At 27.4% G+C, this 20,376-nt stretch overlaps 1 protein-coding gene across 4 annotated transcripts in view; it reads right to left on the bottom strand.

Moving 5' to 3' along the window:
- Positions 1-20,376, bottom strand: part of LOC100204497 (uncharacterized) — a 49,170-nt gene that overhangs the window by 22,141 nt on the left and 6,653 nt on the right. For 2 of the 4 annotated variants that reach the window (XM_065817111.1, XM_065817112.1), the window contains exons 3-11: positions 19,087-19,135; positions 6,700-6,815; positions 6,414-6,494; positions 5,515-5,554; positions 5,359-5,424; positions 3,539-3,583; positions 2,753-2,771; positions 2,435-2,582; positions 2,227-2,328 (exon numbers count right to left, since the gene is read on the bottom strand). In XM_065817111.1, coding sequence (XP_065673183.1) covers positions 2,227-2,328; positions 2,435-2,582; positions 2,753-2,771; positions 3,539-3,583; positions 5,359-5,424; positions 5,515-5,554; positions 6,414-6,494; positions 6,700-6,733 — 535 coding nt within the window. In that variant the 5' untranslated portion in view covers positions 6,734-6,815; positions 19,087-19,135. The remainder of the gene's footprint in view (positions 1-2,226; positions 2,329-2,434; positions 2,583-2,752; positions 2,772-3,538; positions 3,584-5,358; positions 5,425-5,514; positions 5,555-6,413; positions 6,495-6,699; positions 6,816-19,086; positions 19,136-20,376) is intronic. The other 2 variants (XM_065817110.1, XM_065817109.1) reach the window with 1 other exon arrangement.

The raw sequence follows: 20,376 nt of genomic DNA, 5'->3' as shown, positions 1-20,376 counted from the left end.
TTTAACACGCTGGAACATATTGACAATTTTAATTGCCATCTGTCTTGCATTATTGACATAAAACATTAATTGTTTTAATTAATAAAAAGCTGTCTGTAAATTTGTTAAGTGTAAATTCTATAAAAATCTTTTAACTGAAAGTTAAAAAATTCGGCAAATATCTCTAATAAATGATGTCATTTACCAAAATTATTTATTTATTAAAAATGTGAGAATTTGTAAAATGTCATTTCAATAGGAGAACAAAAACGATAAACGATGAAAAACTAGAAAAAACATTTTTTACATTACAAGATTCAGATTATAAAGTGATCAATAAGGTGATATAATAAGGTGATCAACCTCTTTTTTATATATTTATTATATATAAAAGTGTACCATAAAAATCTTTTTTTGGTTCTCACGCTCTACAAAAAAAAACATTCTTATGTTTAGCTTTCTATAAAAATTATTGGAAAGTTATGCGATTGATGATAAACGCTTATTTTAAAAAACAAATAAAACAAAAACAATTATTGATTCAAAAAAAAAAATTAGATTTTTCAAAAAAAAAAATCCTACAATGACATCATTTTTAATACTAAAACTTTTTATTATTAAACGCACTTGAATAAATTATAATTTATAGATTGCGGCGTATATTTTAAAGACTTGAAAAAACACGCTAACATGCAGACAGTGAGCTTCGAGTAAAACTGCAAAGTTAGTTTTACTTGGCATACATTTATCATTTTGTTTTACTCCAAAAAATTCAGCCTAAACATTTTTTTAAACATTCTCTTTAATATGAACAAAACTTGTCTCTGCACTTTGGAATTCCCTTTAAGTTTAAAAACATGTGTCAATCTGATACAACATGTGTGACAACACCTATGTAGTCTATATCTTTGAAATATTAGATAATGATAAGAAATTAATATTTTTTTTAGGTTTTATTGCTGCCCTACATTTTGCTTCTGCTTTCTAAAACTATGTCATATTGGGTCTACTACTTTATTTATAGTACACACACACACACACACACACACACACACACACACACACACACACACACACACACACACACACACACACACACACACACACACACGCACACACACACACGCACACACACACATATATATGTATATATATGTATATACATGTATATATATGTATATACATGTATATATATGTATATATATATATGTATATATATATATATATGTATATATATATATATGTATATATATATATATATATATATACATATATATGTATATATATATCAGGGATGCGGAGTCCTAAAAAGGACTCCGGGTTTGAAAGTCACAAAAAGATTACTTTATCCTAGTTTTTGGTATTCAGGAGCTCTAAAAATATAAATAAGTTTATGAACTACTAATAGGAAAAAATTTAAGACTTTTAGATTAGAAGAACAATAGTTTTTTAAGCCCGAAGTCCTTAGGTATAATGGTTGCAAGGACTCCGGGACTCCAGGACTCCGGGCTTAAAAACAATAAGTTTCAAGTCATTAAATCTCATTAATTTTTTTATTATAGCAGATAATAAGTCAACAAACATGTTTGGAGCTTCTGGACACTACAGACTTGGAAAAAGTAGAGATATAAAGCCGGAGTCCTTTTGGGACTCCGCATCCCTGATATATATATATATATATATATATATATATATATATATATATATATATATATATATATATATATATATATATATATATATATATATATATATATATATATATATATATATAGTAGAAAAAATTATAAACAGCAAACTAAAACAAAAGTTTTTGATTGGAAGAAAAATGTTTAAGATACTATGGAGATACAGTGTACAAAGTACATTATAGGAAACATAGCAAGTCAGTTTGAGATTTGAAAATTTCAGCCATCTAATACATATATTCATTATATTCAGTATATATTTATAAAAATTAATATAGATGCGTATATGTAGGTTTGCATATTAGGTTGCATAAATGTGCATATATATTAGGTTGTATAGAAGTGTATATGTACTAGGATGTATATGTGGCATAAAGGTGTAAAAAGATGTTCAAAGTGATTCTCAGATTTGAGAATCTTTTGCACATGTTGTAAGTGTACACATTGCACATTTACAGCATTTGTCTACTATAAAATCTCCTTTTTTCAATATGTAAAATAAAAGAATACAATAAATTTAATAAATAAGAAAATTAAGAACATTTGTATTTGTGCATACCACGTTGAGTTGCAGGTGTTTGATCAGCAATAAGTCCATTGTAAGGAACGGCTACAATTGCATAACAAGCCATTACACATAAATAAAATAAGAAGTAAAAACCTAGAAAAAAAAACTGCTCTCAATTTTGTAGTAAATGAATATATATATATATATATTTTGTCTTTCATTACAATTTTAAATTATTCAAAAATTATAATACTATTACCTAAACTACCAGTAGCAACTTGTTGTTGTGACATTAACTCAAGCAGCACAGTTGAGTTAAATGTAGAATTCAATGCAATATTTTGAAGGAGTGTAAGATTATTTTGGTAAAAAGATGTACACCTTCTTAGTTCCAGATCAATAGAGCACTAAAATAATTTTTTTGTTTATATATTAAACAAAACAGTTCTATTTAAAGGTGAGTGAGTTATAAAAAAGCAAAATTATTTTACAGCAGAATTTATCAGGATTTACAATTACAATAATTCCAACTTTTTCATTTATTTAAAAAAAATAACAATACTGAAACAGTTCTTACTGTTGCATTAGCTTTCACACTAAAAACAAAAAATTAATAAAATAAATTGAAGTATGTAAGTAAATATAAACATGTCTTATAAATTTTTTTTAATACTTCTGATCAACAATTTTAATTTAATCTTAAAAGCACTGCTTTGTTTGTAAGTCATTTTATAGATGAAAGAACTAAGAAATTATAGAGTAACTTTATACTATATTTATAGAGGAACTTTAAAATTATAGAGGAACTTATATACAGCATGTATATACTCTATGAAGGAAACTTTATAAGGTAATCCTCTTAGTAGTTATTACAATAAAAATACTCAGTCTTGATCTGGTAAACAGGTCAATGCAGGTCGTAATGCCAGTAAGGACACCCAGTTGTAAAAAACTTACTTTAATACTTTTATGTCATATATAAATTTAAAAAAAATGACATTATGGTAACTTCTTAAATTTTTAATAGAAAGCTTGACTTTGATTATAAAGTTTCATTACTGTAGCTCACTGCTTCTAATCATTTAGTTGAACCAAAGAAAAAAATTGAATTTCAGTTCCTTGTAAAGCTTTTTTAAAAACATATTATTTTTTTTTTGCTTTCCAACAAATATTTTGAAATCTTCAGAAAAACTGTCATTGGTTCAACATCCTAAATTGCCCGCTTTTAACCTTGATACTATTCATTAAAAATTATAAAAATAAAGGATATAAAATAAATGAAAGAATGAGAAACAGATTTTTAGTACATTTATAAAAATTAAAAAAAAAAAAATAAAAAATAACTTTCAGTTCTGACACATACCTTTCACTTCCAGGTGCACTAAAAGCCATACCAAATAAACTAATTCTAAACAAATTAAAATAATTTATCTTAATTTTATCATAATTAATATTATTATATCAAAATTTTAAATTTACAGCAACAGTCTATATAATATTTTGTTAGCATATGGTCCTCTTTCATTCACCACCATGCTGTATTTTTATTTATTAATATATAAAATTAAATAAATTGTTAAAAATAGATCCAATAATAAATATTCCTTAAATGATTTTATCACTCAGTGTAGTTAAGGCAATTTTAAAATATTTTAGTGCCTGTATGATATTTTGTTGATTACAAAATATTTACGCTAAATGATCAGGTCTGTGAATTATGAAAAGACCAAAAAAATTACAATGATAAATTTTGTGGTATCATAAAATATAAATGTTTGTTTCGAAAAAACCCAAAATAAAAAATCCTTTTAAATCACAATTTCTTGACCAAATTTGAATAAGATTTTAAACAAATTTGTTGTTTAGGTAAAATGAGCAACATAGTTTAATAATATGTTCTGATTTGTTTATTAATAATTTTTCTTAATTATAAGCTCTTTTTTGGTCGGAATTCTAGTATTTTTTGTGAAAATTGATAGAAATATTGTATTTTGACAAGTATATATAGTTAATATACGTCAAGTATATATATATATATATATATATACAAGTATATATAGTTAATATATAGGTAAGAACCGATTAGAACTAGGATCTATAGTAAATTAAGGTACTTTTTCAAAAGATTTTAACTAATTTCATGTTAACGCTGATGAGGGAAAGTGATCTAAAGACTCCAAAATGGTGTTCTTTAGATTCACTATTAGGGGTAATAAAAAGTTATTGAAAGTTATGTATAAAAAAGAAATGTTTCTTTAAATATTAAAAAAATTTGATGCAAAAAAATCATAACATCTAAAGCTCTTATTTGGACATAATACACTGATAAAATCATGCTAATTCCAAATACAAGAATTTAAACAATTTGTAAATCGCCTTACACCAAGCAGTAAAATTTATTAAAATTAAAAAAATATATAAATCTTTATATAAATATATAAATCTTTAAATAAATCTTCTAAAAGTGTCTAAACAAAAATTGAAAAAAGAAAAGAAAAAAAAGTTTTAATTAAAAAAAATATTTTATATTTAGAAATTGTTTTTTTAAAACATTTAACATCTACAACTGATCACATGTTTTAAAACATTGCATTTTTCATTTTTGACATATAAAATTTTTTATTAGATCTTAAAAAATTAATAAAACTCCTCGCAATTAAAATTTCAACTTGAATCCAGGTTCCAAAAATGACTTTGGTTTTGAAAGTTACAAAATCCTTAATTAATCCTGAGCTTTAAAAATATTGAGAGATTTAGGACCTTCTTTGGTGAAAAAAATTAGGAGTTCCTAGAGTCCTCATGTAAAACAAGGGCATGGGGCTCCAAAACTCCAAGGTTAAAATAACACCTTTCAATTCAAAAACAGGTTAAACCCCATACAATTTTTCTCAAAATAGTCCACAAGTGTCTTATCATTTTTAAAAACCCTGGACACCAAATACCAGAAAAAAATAATGATTTTAGGCAGGAATTTACTTTAGGACTTTCCACACCTGCTTATATCTTTGTGCAGCAACCTTATTTGCAACAATTAGAAAAAGTAAAGTATATAGATACAAATACAAATACAATAAATAGAAGAGACAATATTTCCTCCTTGACTATAGTGACTCTGCCTTGGGGCAGTTAAGGTAGAAAAAATTGAACTTATAAAACAGAAAGAAAATTTCCAAAAAAACTTACATGAGCAAAACTGTACCAGCAACCATTAATGGACGACGTTTACCAAATGGTGAAGCAAATCGATCACTTTTTAAAAAAAGTTAAAATGATTTCATTTTTCAAGCTTTTGCAGAAGCTATTCAAACTTTTCTTGCAATTTTAACAAAAAACTCTCACCTGTGGATTCCAATCAGTGGACTTACAATGAATGTCACAACTAAATAAATAAAGTAGGATAAACTATTTACTAACTTTTTTTAAACATTAAAAACTGTACATTTTGTGAATATGATCTAAAAATAGTTTTTTTCAATAAAGTTAAAAGTTTTCAATAAAGTTTTCAATATAGTTAACTCTTATCCTATTTTTAATTAAAATTAATTTTTATGTAAACTCACAATAAGATCATTTTAAAAAAATGAAAAACTCAAAAAAAATTATATTCTAAACCACATAACTTAAAACTTTAATAAACATGAAATGACTGAATAGGTTATCATTCTTAAAGGAATAGCTTTCTTTCATTAAATTAATTTAATTAATTCTTAAAAGAATACCGTTTTTAAAAAACATTCAAGATGCAACTAATAAAAAAGCTATCATATTGTAGATAAAAATCTCTTAAATTTTAGGTAAGAAAGTTTTATTTATTCTCATCTTAAATCAACCAAAACTTATTTTCGCTTGATTCATCATTCAGCGAAGTCACTGTATCTGTCCTTGCATGCTCTAAAAACTTTTTTTTGTTTAGTTTTATTTCCAGCACTTTAACTCTTTGGTACTCTCTCCCATCTTCAAGTTTTCCTGATTCATAAAACCTAGAAATTTTCAAGTCTTATATCAACCATTCTTCTTTAACTCTTCTTTAATTCTTTGTTTTCTAGTAACTCTCATCTTAATAGTGGTTGCTTGCAGAGGAGGTTGGGAGTGAATTAGTTTTAAAATCATATAAAAAAATCATTAGGGAGTTGGGAGTGAATTAAAATAAAATAAAAAATTACTTAAACCATATAAGATATAAATGTATAAAAAGACTTGCATAAAATCTAGAGCAAAAAAAACAAAACAGTTATTACCTGCACCAAGTGCGACCATTGCACCAAATATCTGCCCTTTCATTTCTGAACCAACTAAAGCATGGACTTGACTTGGTACAACTACAAACAGATAATTTGTTAAAGTTTTTTTTCAAAAATTTTTGAAAAACCTGCTTAACGATGTATAAACTAATATGACATGGCATAGAAATTTAGAAGTCTATTTTAGCATCAAGATTAAAAGCCACATAAAGAAAAAAAAAAAACATAAAATAAATACATTAATAAAAATACATTAAGAAAAATTTAATAAACTAAAAAAAACCTTCTACTGAGAGAATAAGATACATAGCATTCATCCCAAACCATGATAAATTAAGGAAAAATACACCAGTTTTTGATAACTGATTTGAAGAAAATGCTTCCTCTGACTTTTGTAGACTAAAAAATAAAATTAATTAAATTGATATTTTACTTTTTTTATAATATAAACAAAGTTTCATTAAGTAAAAAAAAATTGTGTAATATACTTATTTACCAAACATGTATATATAAATATATAAACATGTATATATAAATATATATATATATATATATATATATATATATATATATATATATATATATATATATTTACAGGTGACCTAAACATATCTTAGGTCAGTGATTTTTTGCCGACTTTTCTACATATACAGTATGGGACAAAAAATAGCAAATTTTTTTTTAAGGAACAATCTTGTTTCTCTGGTCAGGAATATATGCCCTGTCTTGAGAAGGGACCTTAAATATAACTTTTAAAAATAATCAACTATTTCAGTTTGATTGAAGTAAAATCAAAGTATAATATAAAATTCTTAGTACAATAACTGCAGATTAAAACAACAGCACAAAAAAAAAAATAACTATTTTTTGTCCCACACTGTATATATATATACATATATATACATATATATATATATATATATATATATATATATATATATATATATATATATATATATATATATATACATATACATATATATATATATATATATATATACATATATATATATATATATATATATATATATATATATATATATATATATATATATATATATATATATATATATATATATATATATATATATATACCCTTGTACCTTGCTCATTTAATTTTAATTATACCCATAAAATGTCAAGTTTATGTTTTTGTTTTTTTTTTAAATTGTTTTAAAGACCAGATGTTAAAATTAGTTTTTCTTATTATTTGATAGACTACCTGCCCCAACCAAACCCTCAGTTGATGTAGCAGCACTTCCTTCTAACAGCAGGCCATAAGATGTAGCAGCAGGCTATATATAGTCAACATAGCAACACTCCGCGCATATTACAATAAAAAAATAAAAACATGTTGAATGTTTTTATTTTTATTTTATTTTTTTGTGTTTTTTTTTAATTAAAAGATTGCTTGTCTAAACCAAAACCCTCAGTTCATGTAGCAGGACTCCTTGCATGTTTTAACTATTTTTCAGCCCATGTAGCAGCAATTCTCACATGTTCTACCTATTAGTCAGTTGATGTAAGTAAAAATTAAAAAAATAAATAAAAAAAACCGTTCAGAAAGATTTTATTTTCATTAAAAAAATAAAAAGCATTTTTCAATGGTTTTAAAAACATTTTTGTCTATTAATTTGCGCTTTTGTGATTTTTTAAAAAACAATAAATTTAATTGGTTTTTTCATTTAAATTTAATGGTTTTGACAAAGTGTAATTTATAAAAGAGAAGCATTAAGAAACAAAGCAGAATAAAGTAAAGAGAGTTAAAATTGTATCCTGATAAGCTTTCTCAACATGATGAGTTGGAGTCAGTTAACTTTGACAATGATTATGCACCAAACACACATAATCTCTATGATAAATGCCTTACATGTAGATGTAAGATATTGCTTTATCAGCATTATGATTTGGCATAAGTAACAGAGTAGCAATATTAAGCACTGCAACATTAAAAGCAGCCAAAGGTAAAGGTTTTTTTAAAGCTAACATTCCTGATACAACCCTTGCTCTAGAATAAAATTGAGAAATTAAAGCAAAGAGTGATGAAGGTTTGTCAAGAGAAGCATAAAAATAAAAATAAAGGAAAAGATATGAATAAACTAATTAGTTACAATATGAGCAGACTCAAGCAACCTTAACAAGGTTTTATTTCTTTTCATTATAAAACTTTTATTATTTTTCTGTTGTTTAACTTACTGAAAATAAAAAACAATAGGTTGGAAGGGTGGAGTAATTCAATATTTAGAGAAAAAACTAGGATTCAAACTAATCTGGATTGTTTGTGCTTAATATATATTTTTTTTAATTTGAATTTTCGTGCTATATTTTTCTATACAATGTTATATCCAAAGATATTGTTGGCTTAGCGTAGGAACAGCCACAAGTAGTCATTAAGACTAATCAAAAGTAGTGTCCGGTATTGACCAAGATTTTTGCATACTGAAGTACTACTCATGTGCTGAGTTGGCAGTCACAGGATTTGAAATTGTATCGTACAACAGTCCGGGTTTTAACTTTTCGTTTGACGCTTTAACCAACTGAGCTATCCAGCCACTATATAACCATTATATTTATTACCATTACAGCCATTATATAACAAGTATTTGTCCCACACAGAAACATGCAACATGATTGAATCTTACAAACAGACTACTTTGAACTGAGTGCTCTGAGCATGGAATAAAAATCTACACAAGATCTACACAATTTGAAACTACTAAAAGAGTTCATCAAGCAAGTTTATTCTGTTTGAAATTAGGGTGATAATCTTAGTTTATTAAATACTGAAAAAAATATAATTTACATTTACAAGAAATTTGTGTTGGATACTGTATTAGTCGATGTCTTCTCATCTATCAGAATACACACAATGAGTATGTTCTTCAAAAAATGCTCTGTAGTTCAGTTGAACAAGAAAGGAGATTTGCAGTGCTGAAAATCATTTATATAAGAAAAAATAAAGACATAAGACAGAAAATCTTGAAATAAAAAAATACTAATGATAAAAACTTAAGCAAGCAATCTGACAGATTTAATTAATTGGGAAACAGAGGAAATCAATATAAATGTATACAACCCTCAGAATTAGGGTCGCATTTGGCAATGCCGACTTTACTGCTGACAAAAATGTGTTTAAGGTCAGCAAAAAATTGCCAACCTCGTTTCTGTTTTATGGTCAAACCTTTGTTTTACATTCTGTGGATCTCACACAGATTAAGGTCAGCAAATTATGGCCAACCTTATATTTCCTAATTCCGAGGGCTATATATATATATATATATATATATATATATATATATATATATATATATATATATATATATATATATATATATATATATAATATATATATATATATATATATATAATATATATATATATATATATATATATATATATATATATATACATATATATACATACATACACATATATTTATATATATACACATATATATGTATATGCATAGATATACACATATGTATACTTCTATATATATAAAATATATATATTTTAACAAAGTATATATATATATATTTATATCATACTTATATAAAATACATAGTCCTGATCAGCTAATCAGAGTAACACCAGGATGGGCATCTGCTTGTAAAAAACTAATTCAACTCTTCCATAATGTCATATTCAAAAAATGTGTAGAAACCTGGGTGTTTATTATATTATTTGATGCATGTTAGCATGTAGCCAAAAATGTGCTAGAAGATACAGTTTGGACTAAGATTCGAATGCATCTGTAGTCAGACCAGCATTAATATATGTAGGTTTTCTGTTAATTTTTATGCAATTCAAACCAATAAGGAAAGAAATTGTAGACATAACACTAAAACATTGGCCTTAAAAAAATATTAAATCAAAGACCGATGAAGACATACATAAAACTTAAAATCCATCAAAGACACTCTCACACACACAATATTTAGAGAAAAATTCCACAGGATCTGGTTAACAGAAAACAAGCACCTACTACAAACACTGAAAATTTTGAAATTACTTTTGGACATAATTGGAAGGCTGTTGTAACTTAGACTATATTATTTTTTAACTTGTAATCTAAATAATTTTTAAACTTCATCACTTGTAATCTAAACTAATTTTTAAACTTCATCATCACATCAACACCATCAATTAAAACAATTTATTACTTGTGTTTCTGCATTTTATTACATTAAAATAAAGGCTTATACTTAATAGGCTGCAAATACCAACTGCACATGATGTTGGAGTTCTAGAACAAATCATTAAATGGATTGATTCAGCAAAGCAGAGCTTGTCAACACTAGGCTGTTTATCTGTCCTAACTTACAGCAACTTTAACTTCAGCCATACATCATACGAGGTACTAATAACTGATGGAGGCGCAGCAACGGTTGTACAAAATGAAAATCCATTTAACAAGAAATTCCAGCATTGTTTGAGAGATCTTTTCTCATGCAAAAAACCTTTGTCACTTTTCCTCACTCTCTGCAGAAATAGTGAAGAAAGACCAATCAACCGCATTACATTTACTAATCACTGATGAAACTGACAGCATACATAAAGTCAACTCACTTAACAACATACCTGTAGGGGAAGCCCGCTTCTTACTCAATGGCTCATTTGCTACAAACAGTACTTCTGTTAAAGAAGAACAGAAAAGATTCATCTGGAGCAGGGCGAACTATGAAGCAATCTTAACGCTAATGGGTAATTTTATGTCAAATGACCCAGGTCATGCCACCATACATCTCAGATTTTGGTGATTTTTATACAGTTGAGAGTGATTATTAAAATAAGAATTCTTTGAAATTTTTAGCCTCAGGCTCCAAGAAGATCCTGAGATATGGCCATTTTACTTTTAGCAGATACTGGCCAGGCCCCTCTTATCCCCTCAAATTTGCAACATTTATTTATAGGTTTCAAGTCACATAAGTTTAAAATATATTTGATTTTTTTACTTGAAAACTTGTAAACGGCTATTTTTGGGGGTTACAAATCTAATGGAATGATCAGAAGTGTAAAAAGTTATTATTAAGTACATGTAATTATTAATTTAAATAAGTTAAGGCAACTTTTTATATACCTGTTTTTAATGCTCAAGAAACCCATGTGGTCTTGATGATATCAAAAAAAAATTTACTACACATTATATATATTCATTGATCTTTCAAAAAATAAAAAGATTTTAATCTGCAAGTATATGGATTTCCATAGATGGTTAACGGGGCACAGTTCCCACTTTTTTGTTGCAAAATATTGCAATTGGCTTCACTAACTTCCAGACTAGCTGGAACTCTGAGAATTTTGGAATTTCAATAGTGCCAATAAATGTGCATGTTAAAATTGTTTTCAGGGCCCCAAGACATTAGGGGGAACTAGGCAAGTGCCCCACTTTTTTGTAGTGGGATCTTGTGATATATTTTTTAATATCTTCCAGACAAACTGGAGCTCGAAAACTTTCAGCATTTGTGTAGTCTTAAACACAAGTTAAAATTATTTTCTGCCCTAGAAACAATTTTAACGCATGTTAAAATTATTTCCAGGGCAGACGACCAGAAGGTCCATGGCTCGGGGCACTGGGACCATGCCCCATTTATTTTCTCAAAAAAAAATTTTTTTTTTTTTTTTACATTTTTACTAAAGTAAAGATAACATTGTTTTCAAAAAATTTTTTGGTTTGTACTTGTTCTGTTTCATTTACAAAATAAAATACAAAAATATTATGTCTCAAGATTGTGTTAAGATTTGCTTAGATGCGTAAACAGTCAAAGTATACATACATCCAGTTGTTGTTACAGGTGCATCAATCGTACAAACTATTTGGTAAATGGAACCCAACACTCGTTTGCTCTAGATGGTCAGGAAAGTTTGTTAAAAGAACTGTGTGGGTGCATAAATGTTACCATAACATCTTGCTCATACCAATCCAATCAAACATATCATATTTACACAGAATAAATTCACCAAATTTCAATGCAATAATGTTAATTTTCAATGTGCTGATGTTATTTCGCTGATAAGGTTAAATACTTAGAATATCAGAAAAAGAAATCATACCTGTTATATTAAAATCTTCACTTGTTTGTTTAAAACTAATAGTATCTATAGATTCTGGGTTAAATTGATGATAGCTCCTAATAGGGCTAGCAAATCCGGTAAACCGGTTTACCGGTAAATTGGTTAAAAATTATGTTTAAATTTACCGGTAATTTTCAAATAATTTACTGGTAATTCGGTAAATTTTACGGAAATTCTGAATAAATTATTAGTAGTATTTTTTTCTAACTAAAAAGAAAAATTCTACAAAAAAGCTAACTTTTCTACATATTATAAAAAAACAGTTGAAATCGCAAAAAATTAAGAACTTTATAATGGAAAAGAATTTTGTTTTCTTACAATATTACAATATGCATTTCTTAAAAAAAAATACAGCCTACTTGATTGATTTTTCTTAAATTTTCGTTTTTTAATAGAGAAAGAAAAATATTTACATAAAATTAAGACTTGTTTATGTAGTTTATTTATAATTACATTCAGTTTATTTTGTGCTCGCGTCCCATCTGCTTACAGTTACAGGTGACATTTTATTTAATTTTAATAGTGCGTTAGTGAGTTTTTTTTAAATTATTTGGTTTTTTGCACTGGATGATAAAATTATTAAGTATCATAAAAAAAAATTGAAAATAAACACAAAGCATAACTTTGAAAATAAAGCGAATATTCTATATTCTTATTGTGTTGAGTAAGTATTTCACAAAAAGTCTTTAAAATTATATTATAGAAAATATTTGTATTGTGTTCCAAAATTTACATATTGAATTTTTTTTAAAAAAATAGCTTCATCTATGATGTCTACTGGATGCGGACAAAATCAATTGTGGAATCATTTTCTATGTACGAAAGCTGGTGATTCAGCTATATGCAAAAAAAAAAAAAAATGCTCTGGCGGCAGCACAAGTGGTTTGCACAATCACCTTATCAGAAAACATAAAATTAATCTGCTAAAAGGAGTGATCAACATGATGATGCAGAAGCTAGCTGTTCTAATATCAATACCACAACTTCCGTTACGAATGATACAAATTCTAGATCAAAAATTTCTGATTATTTCAACATTATTAAAACGATTGATGACTCATTCCCAGCTGTTTTAGCACGACTGACAGCACTAGATTGTTTATCATTTAAAAAGATTTGCAATCATACGATCTTCAGCAATTATTTAAATTCAGAGGATATGATTGCCCAAAGTCTCCAAAACAATTAAGAAAATGGTGTTGCAGTACGGTGACAAAATCCGAAAACAAATCGTTACAGAATTATCAAAAAGATTAGCCCGTGGTGAATTATTCAGCTTGACTTTCGATGAATGGACATCTCTTAAAAATCGAAGGTTTATGAATGTGAATGTCCACTTGTATGATAATGTATTTTGGAATCTCGGATTGGTTAGGATTATAAGATCGATGCCTGCTGAAAAATGTATAACGTATCTTCAAAATACACTTAAAGAATTTAGTATTGCGATAGAAAATATAATTTCCATTACTACGAATGGGGCCGCCGTAATGAAAAAGGTAGGCAGATTACTGGACGTAAATCATCAACTTTGTTTAGCCCACGGCATCCAGTTATCAGTAATTAAGGTGCTGTATAAAAGATCTGTTTTGGATAATATTTCCGTAGAAAATCAAGAAGTGGCTATTACTGAATTTGAACATGGTGAAGATGAAGAGGACGATGTAATGGAAGATATTGGGGTTTTTGATGTTATTGAGGATACATCAACTACTGATTCATCAATTCAACATGAATGTATAGGTCCAATAATAACAAAAATTGGAAAAATTGTTGTCATGTTCTGTAGATCATCAACAAAAAATGACATCCTCCAAAAACATATTAAGGATGAATTTAAAAAAGAACTTACGCTAATCCTTGACACAAAAACACGGTGGAGCAGTATGTTGATAATGTTGGAAAGAATTTATGAGATTAAAAATTGTGTTCGTAAGAGTCTAATCGATATCAAATCTGATATAGATTTATCAGAAAATGATCTCAATGTTGTATCAAATATAATAATGGCTTTGCAACCTGTTAAAGTAGCTGTGGAAGCTCTCAGTTCAAGGGACACGAATCTATATGTTGCAGATTTGACAATTAGGTTCATGTTGGATGAACTAAGTAACCAAAATAATTTCTAAAGTAATGAATTGAAATAAGATTTAATATTTCGAATAAGTGAGAGAAGAACCGTATATTCTGATATATATTCATATCTTTATGAACCATGTCCACATACAGCTTTAAATAATGAAAATAATTATGACGTGTTTAATACAACAAGTAAATTGGTTATGGAAAAAAATATTGTAGAAATCATTCAACAATTTTTAAAAAACGATTCCGAAACTACTGAAGCTGAAGTTGTGCAAGTGTATGAAACTGAATCAACTAGTGAATCTATGGTTTTATCAGCAGTGGCGACATCAAGTCAAGCAATGTCAATGAAGGAAAAACTTGGTTTAGTAATTTAAAAAAAAATGATAACTATTGCTCATGAAGAGATTAGTGATCCGAAGACAACATCCGGTCTTTTAAATATAGTCAGGAAAGAAATGGCGTATTTCAAGGAACAAAATATTAAAGGAAAATATTTAAACAAACTCCAAAAGTATATTTCAGCAGTTCGCCCAACCAGTGTAGAGTCGGAAAGAGCTTTTTCTGCACCAGGCTTAATTGGCACAAGGTACAGAACAAGTTTAAACAACGAAACATTAAATGTAATGTGTTTTTTAAGAGCTTACTTTAATAAACAATTTATGCTCCTTGAAAAGAATTGACTATATTAATTATTTTTATTTTAAAAATGAAGTTTTCTTTATGTTTATGTTTGTTTATGTTTACGCTAAAATACAAAAATGTTAATGTATAATAAATGAATTATATTTTGTTATATAAAAAAAATCTTTTTGATTGTTTAATTTATTTATTTTTAACTAGGATGGACCTGTAAACTGATGCTGTTTTACTAATATATTCATTTGTTATGCTTTTTGTTGTTTTCAGTGTTTAGATTATTACTATTTAAGCCTTTAGAAAAAATACCGGTAAATTACCGGTAACCCGGTAATTTTTTTTTTTTTACCGAATTACCGGTTTTTTAAAATATCGGTAAATTTACTAGCACTACCACCAATACCATCACATGGTGACTTACCATGACTTGTAGCAAAAATTTTAAATAATTAACTACTTGTGTCTTCACAAAACCAATGTCATGCTCATTATCTTCTGACATGAAGCAAAACAATTTTCCTTTCAGCTGGTCAATTTTGTTTAATAAATACATGCATAGACTTTGGCACCAATCGTAACTTTAGATTTTATCTTGAATCACAAACATGTAGTTTTCTGCAAAATCATCTAAAACGATAAGCAGTCTTTTGCCAAATTTTCATTTTGTTGCCTTAGATATCTTGCTTGACATTTTGCAATGTAGGAATGAACAGTTAACTTGTTTATTGTCTCTGATAACACCAATTTGTATTCTTCAATTGTTGTTGTCTGAAAGATTAATGCTATTTTATCTGTTTTCTTTTTAATTCAAAAGGTTTTAAATTATACAATGTAAAATTCTACTAAAATCATTATTTTAGATGAATGACTGTTTTTAATCCATATACTTGCTATAAAATTTCTTAAAACATGTTAAGAAAGATCATTGAATACAGAATGACAAAAAACCAAATGGAACAAATATAAACAAAAAAAATTTTAGAAGACAATATTTTCAAAATTATCTTTACTTTATTAAAAATGTAAAAAAAAAAAATTTTAACAAAAATGGGGCATGACCCCTAGTGCCCCAACCTTATGAACCCTCTGGTCATCTACTCTGGAAACAATTTTAACACACATTGATCAGAACTACACAAATGCTGAAAGTTTCCAAGCTCCAGTTTGTCTGAAAAGTAGTGAAAAATCTATCACAAGATTCCGCTTCAAAGAAGTGGACCAATGACCCAGCCCCCCCCTCCCCTGCTGTTGTGGGCCCTGAAAACAACTTTAACATGCATTTTCATTGGCACTACAAAAATGCCAAAATTTTCAGAGCTCTAGCTAGTCTGGAAGTTAGTGAAAAGTCAAATATCAAATATTTTTAAAGTTATGTGACTTGAAACCTCTAAATAAATGTTGCAATTCTAAGAGGACAAGAGAGGCCTGGCCAGTATCTGCTTAAAGTAAAATGGTCATATTTCAGGATCTTTTTGAAGCCAGAGGCTAAAATTTTCAAGGAATTCTTATTTTAATAAGTACTCTCAACTGTATAAAAATCAGTAAAATCTGAGATATAGGGTGAAATTTTAGAAAATTTCTGGGTCATTTGACATGGAATTACCCTAATCAAATTTTATGACTGGGTAACAATTTTCAACTCCTATTTAGTAAATGAAAGTTATCACGTGTTTGTTGACAGAATCAACTGTTTCAAAATTGATTCATAATGTCTTCATAACCAAGTCAAACAGAAGCAGTAATAATGAATAATGAAGTCACTGGAAGACAACAATGGAAATCTTACAACTGACAGTCATAAAGTTTCTCATTTACTTAACTGTTGTTGAGCTGTTACACCAGATGTTAACCTTTGAGAACAAAAAAAAATTAAATGCGCCCTGAGTGAAGCAGAGATAACAACTATATTGGTTCAGCAATAGCTAGAAGAGCTCATTGAGACAAAGTTAAAAGGCTATGATAACATACATCCACATGTTCTTTGACACTGCGGTACTGCAATAGCCGGGCCACTGCTACGATTTTAAAAAAATCACTGGCTGAAGGCATAGACCCTATGGATAATATCAAACGTGACTCCTATATTTCAAAATAAAACCCAGACCAGATTTCTATCACATCAGTAGCATGTAAGATAAGATCCTTCTCATAGGTTTCTGGAAGTTCCTCACAAACAGCAATCCTGGAGTGGATAACTGACTGGATAAAAAATGAAAACAGAAAAATTGTCAGCGATAGCAAGTCTGAATGGGTAGATGTTACTAGTGGAGATCCACAAGATTCAGTGTTAGGCCCACTTTCGTTTCTGATTTATACAGTCTTCCAGACAACATGGCGCACCATATAAAGATCTATGCAAATGACAGTAGTTTTATTGCATCATCTTCAAAACAGAAGATGATGCAATAAAACTACAAAAAGACATAGATCATGCAGTTGAATGGTCTAAGAAGTGGCTAATGTTTTTTAACTTCAACAAATATAACAAAAGTCTTGCATGCTGGTAACTCAACTAAGTCAGTTCGTCTTTTTACTCAATGCTTGACATAGATTAAAATTGAATAGAACTTGGAACAACAACAATGACCCTGACTCTTAACATCAAACAACCACAATGTTAAGCATTAAGTAGAAGCTGCAGAGGCTTGACCAAGTACTAGGCAAACTAAAAAAATCATTTTGCACTAAAGGGCTAATATTATGGAGGGTAATCTACACAACATCCATTAGACCTCATCTAGATTTAGCCATCCAAGCCTGGTCTCCTCACCTAAAAAGTAACATAAAAACACTTGAATGCATTCAACAGCAAGCAACCAAAATGATAAGCGAATTAAAGCACAAAACTATGAGGATAGACTGGCCATACTAAATCTTGCCACTCTAGAAGAATGACAAAAATGGGAAGACCTGATTTAGCAGTATAAAATTAAAAATAAAATAGAAAAAATTGACTTTGTTTTCTGCAAATATATGTGCAAATCATCAGGTTATAGACAATCATCAGATATCAGAGTGATTTTAATTAACGACTAACACAACAAATTGTTAAATCCTGTCATGAACAAGTTGTTAAAAATTCGAGTTGTTAACAACTGAAATAAGCGACCAGCAAAGATAGTCAATGCAAAGTCAACTAAGATTTTTAAAAGTCGATTTTACACACTTTTAAAGCAGGACACACAGTGTGACCGGAATTATGTTATCATAATGGTGCCTGGTGCAGCTTTTTTTCATCAAAGTTTACAAAATATACATTAAAAAATGATAAAATTAAATACACTTTATATAAAAACCATTTAATTTAATTGAGGAAACTAATTAAATTTTATCATTTTTTGAAAAACCACAAAATAGCAACTTAATAGGCATTCATTTTTATTTTTTTATTGTTCATATATATCAACTTAAAAATAGGATGAAAATGCGAGGATGTGTGATGACATCAACTGACAATTTGGTAGAACTTGCATGGAGTGCTGCTACATTAACTGACAAATAGATAGAACATGTGAGTAGTGCTGCTACTCCGACTGAAGGTTTTGGTTTAGGCAGGCAACCTACCAATTAAAAAGATAAAACTTTATTTTAAATTTTACAAAGTTTAAATTTTATGGTAAAAATAAAAGACGACCATGCAAGAGTGTATATATATATATATATATATATATATATATATATATATATATATATATATATATATATATATATATATATATATATATATATATATATATATATATATATATATATATATATATATATATATATACTCATGAGAAAATAATAAAGCATTACTAATGTTTTTTTTAAAGGTAGATAATTTTATCTTTGCTGTTTTATCAAACCAATATTTTAATTAAACATTTACTGTAAACATGTAATAATGACATACTATAACTTTTCATCCAATGGACAGCCTAAAATGCAAAAAAATATCGTTATAACAGGTAAATATAAAAATACTAAAAGAACTTTAAGTTACATTCTTATTATTTGGCGAGGATAAAATATTTTCATAATACATATATATATATATATGTATTATGAAAAAAATTTCGTTAGATATCTTAGATAAAGAAAGAGAAATAATTTTCTTTTTAATTCTACATTTTTTTTCAATATTAAACTAAATAAAAATGTTCAGAAATTTTTAAGAAAGCTAATAATAGTCATGGAGGATGGGAAGTCTTTGCTTTTGACTTTAACCTTTTTGGTTGCCTTTTCTTTATTTTGTTTTTGTTTTCTATTTGCTACTATTAATAAGTTTTGTTAATGTTGATATTGTATTCTTTAGGACTTTTGAGCAATTTATTTATTAGACATCTTTTTTTCTAGGTTTTTTAATGCCTTCTACTTTTCTATTGCAGATTTGTTTGTAAGTTTTAAATTATTGAGCGTTGTTGGGTTTGATAAAAACAATAAAGTAATAAAATAAAAAATTTATAATTATAAATAATTACATTTAAAATATAATCAAATTATTTGATTATTTATAATTCAAATATCTAAATTATAAATAATCAAATTTAAAATATAATCAAATCAATAATTATAAAAAAATCAAATTTAAAACGTTTTTTAAGGAATACTTTTCAAAAATTGGAATTTTAAAAAATGAAATATTATTAAAATGTTTACTTAAAAAAGAAATTGTGTAAATGTTTGAGATAACGAGAGAATATAGGCCCAGGGACCAAAAATATTGTTTAAGATATAAAAAGTTTGAAATATTGAGAAGATTTTAGCCCAAACCAGTAGGTAATGTCCAATCAATAGCTCGAATACTTGAAATATCAAGTATTCAAGCTATTGATATTCAACTGAATATATTTAATGTTGTTTTCTAACTTAACAATTTCAACTTTATTATCAGTTTTTTGAACAGTAACTTTAGGGCTGGAGCATAGACACCATTTAAGATCCACATATCCTCATAATTTTTCAATGCTGAAGAAATTTCAATCATATACAAAGTTTTTTAAGACAGAATAGACTGCTCTCTTGACAACCAGTGAAAAATCACAGGTCGCATGAAAGTACACCTTTATGAGCATCTCTAACCTGGACTTTAACAGTGACGCTTGCTCATAAAGATATATTTTATTATGTATCACAGAATATAATATCTGTTCAAAATAAAAATAAAATGCACATATAT

The sequence above is a fragment of the Hydra vulgaris genome, chromosome 14 (assembly GCF_038396675.1).
Source record: "Hydra vulgaris chromosome 14, alternate assembly HydraT2T_AEP".
Lineage (NCBI taxonomy): Eukaryota > Metazoa > Cnidaria > Hydrozoa > Anthoathecata > Hydridae > Hydra > Hydra vulgaris.
Note: the sequence above shows the minus strand (reverse complement) of the source record. Positions and strands in the feature narration are given on the sequence as shown.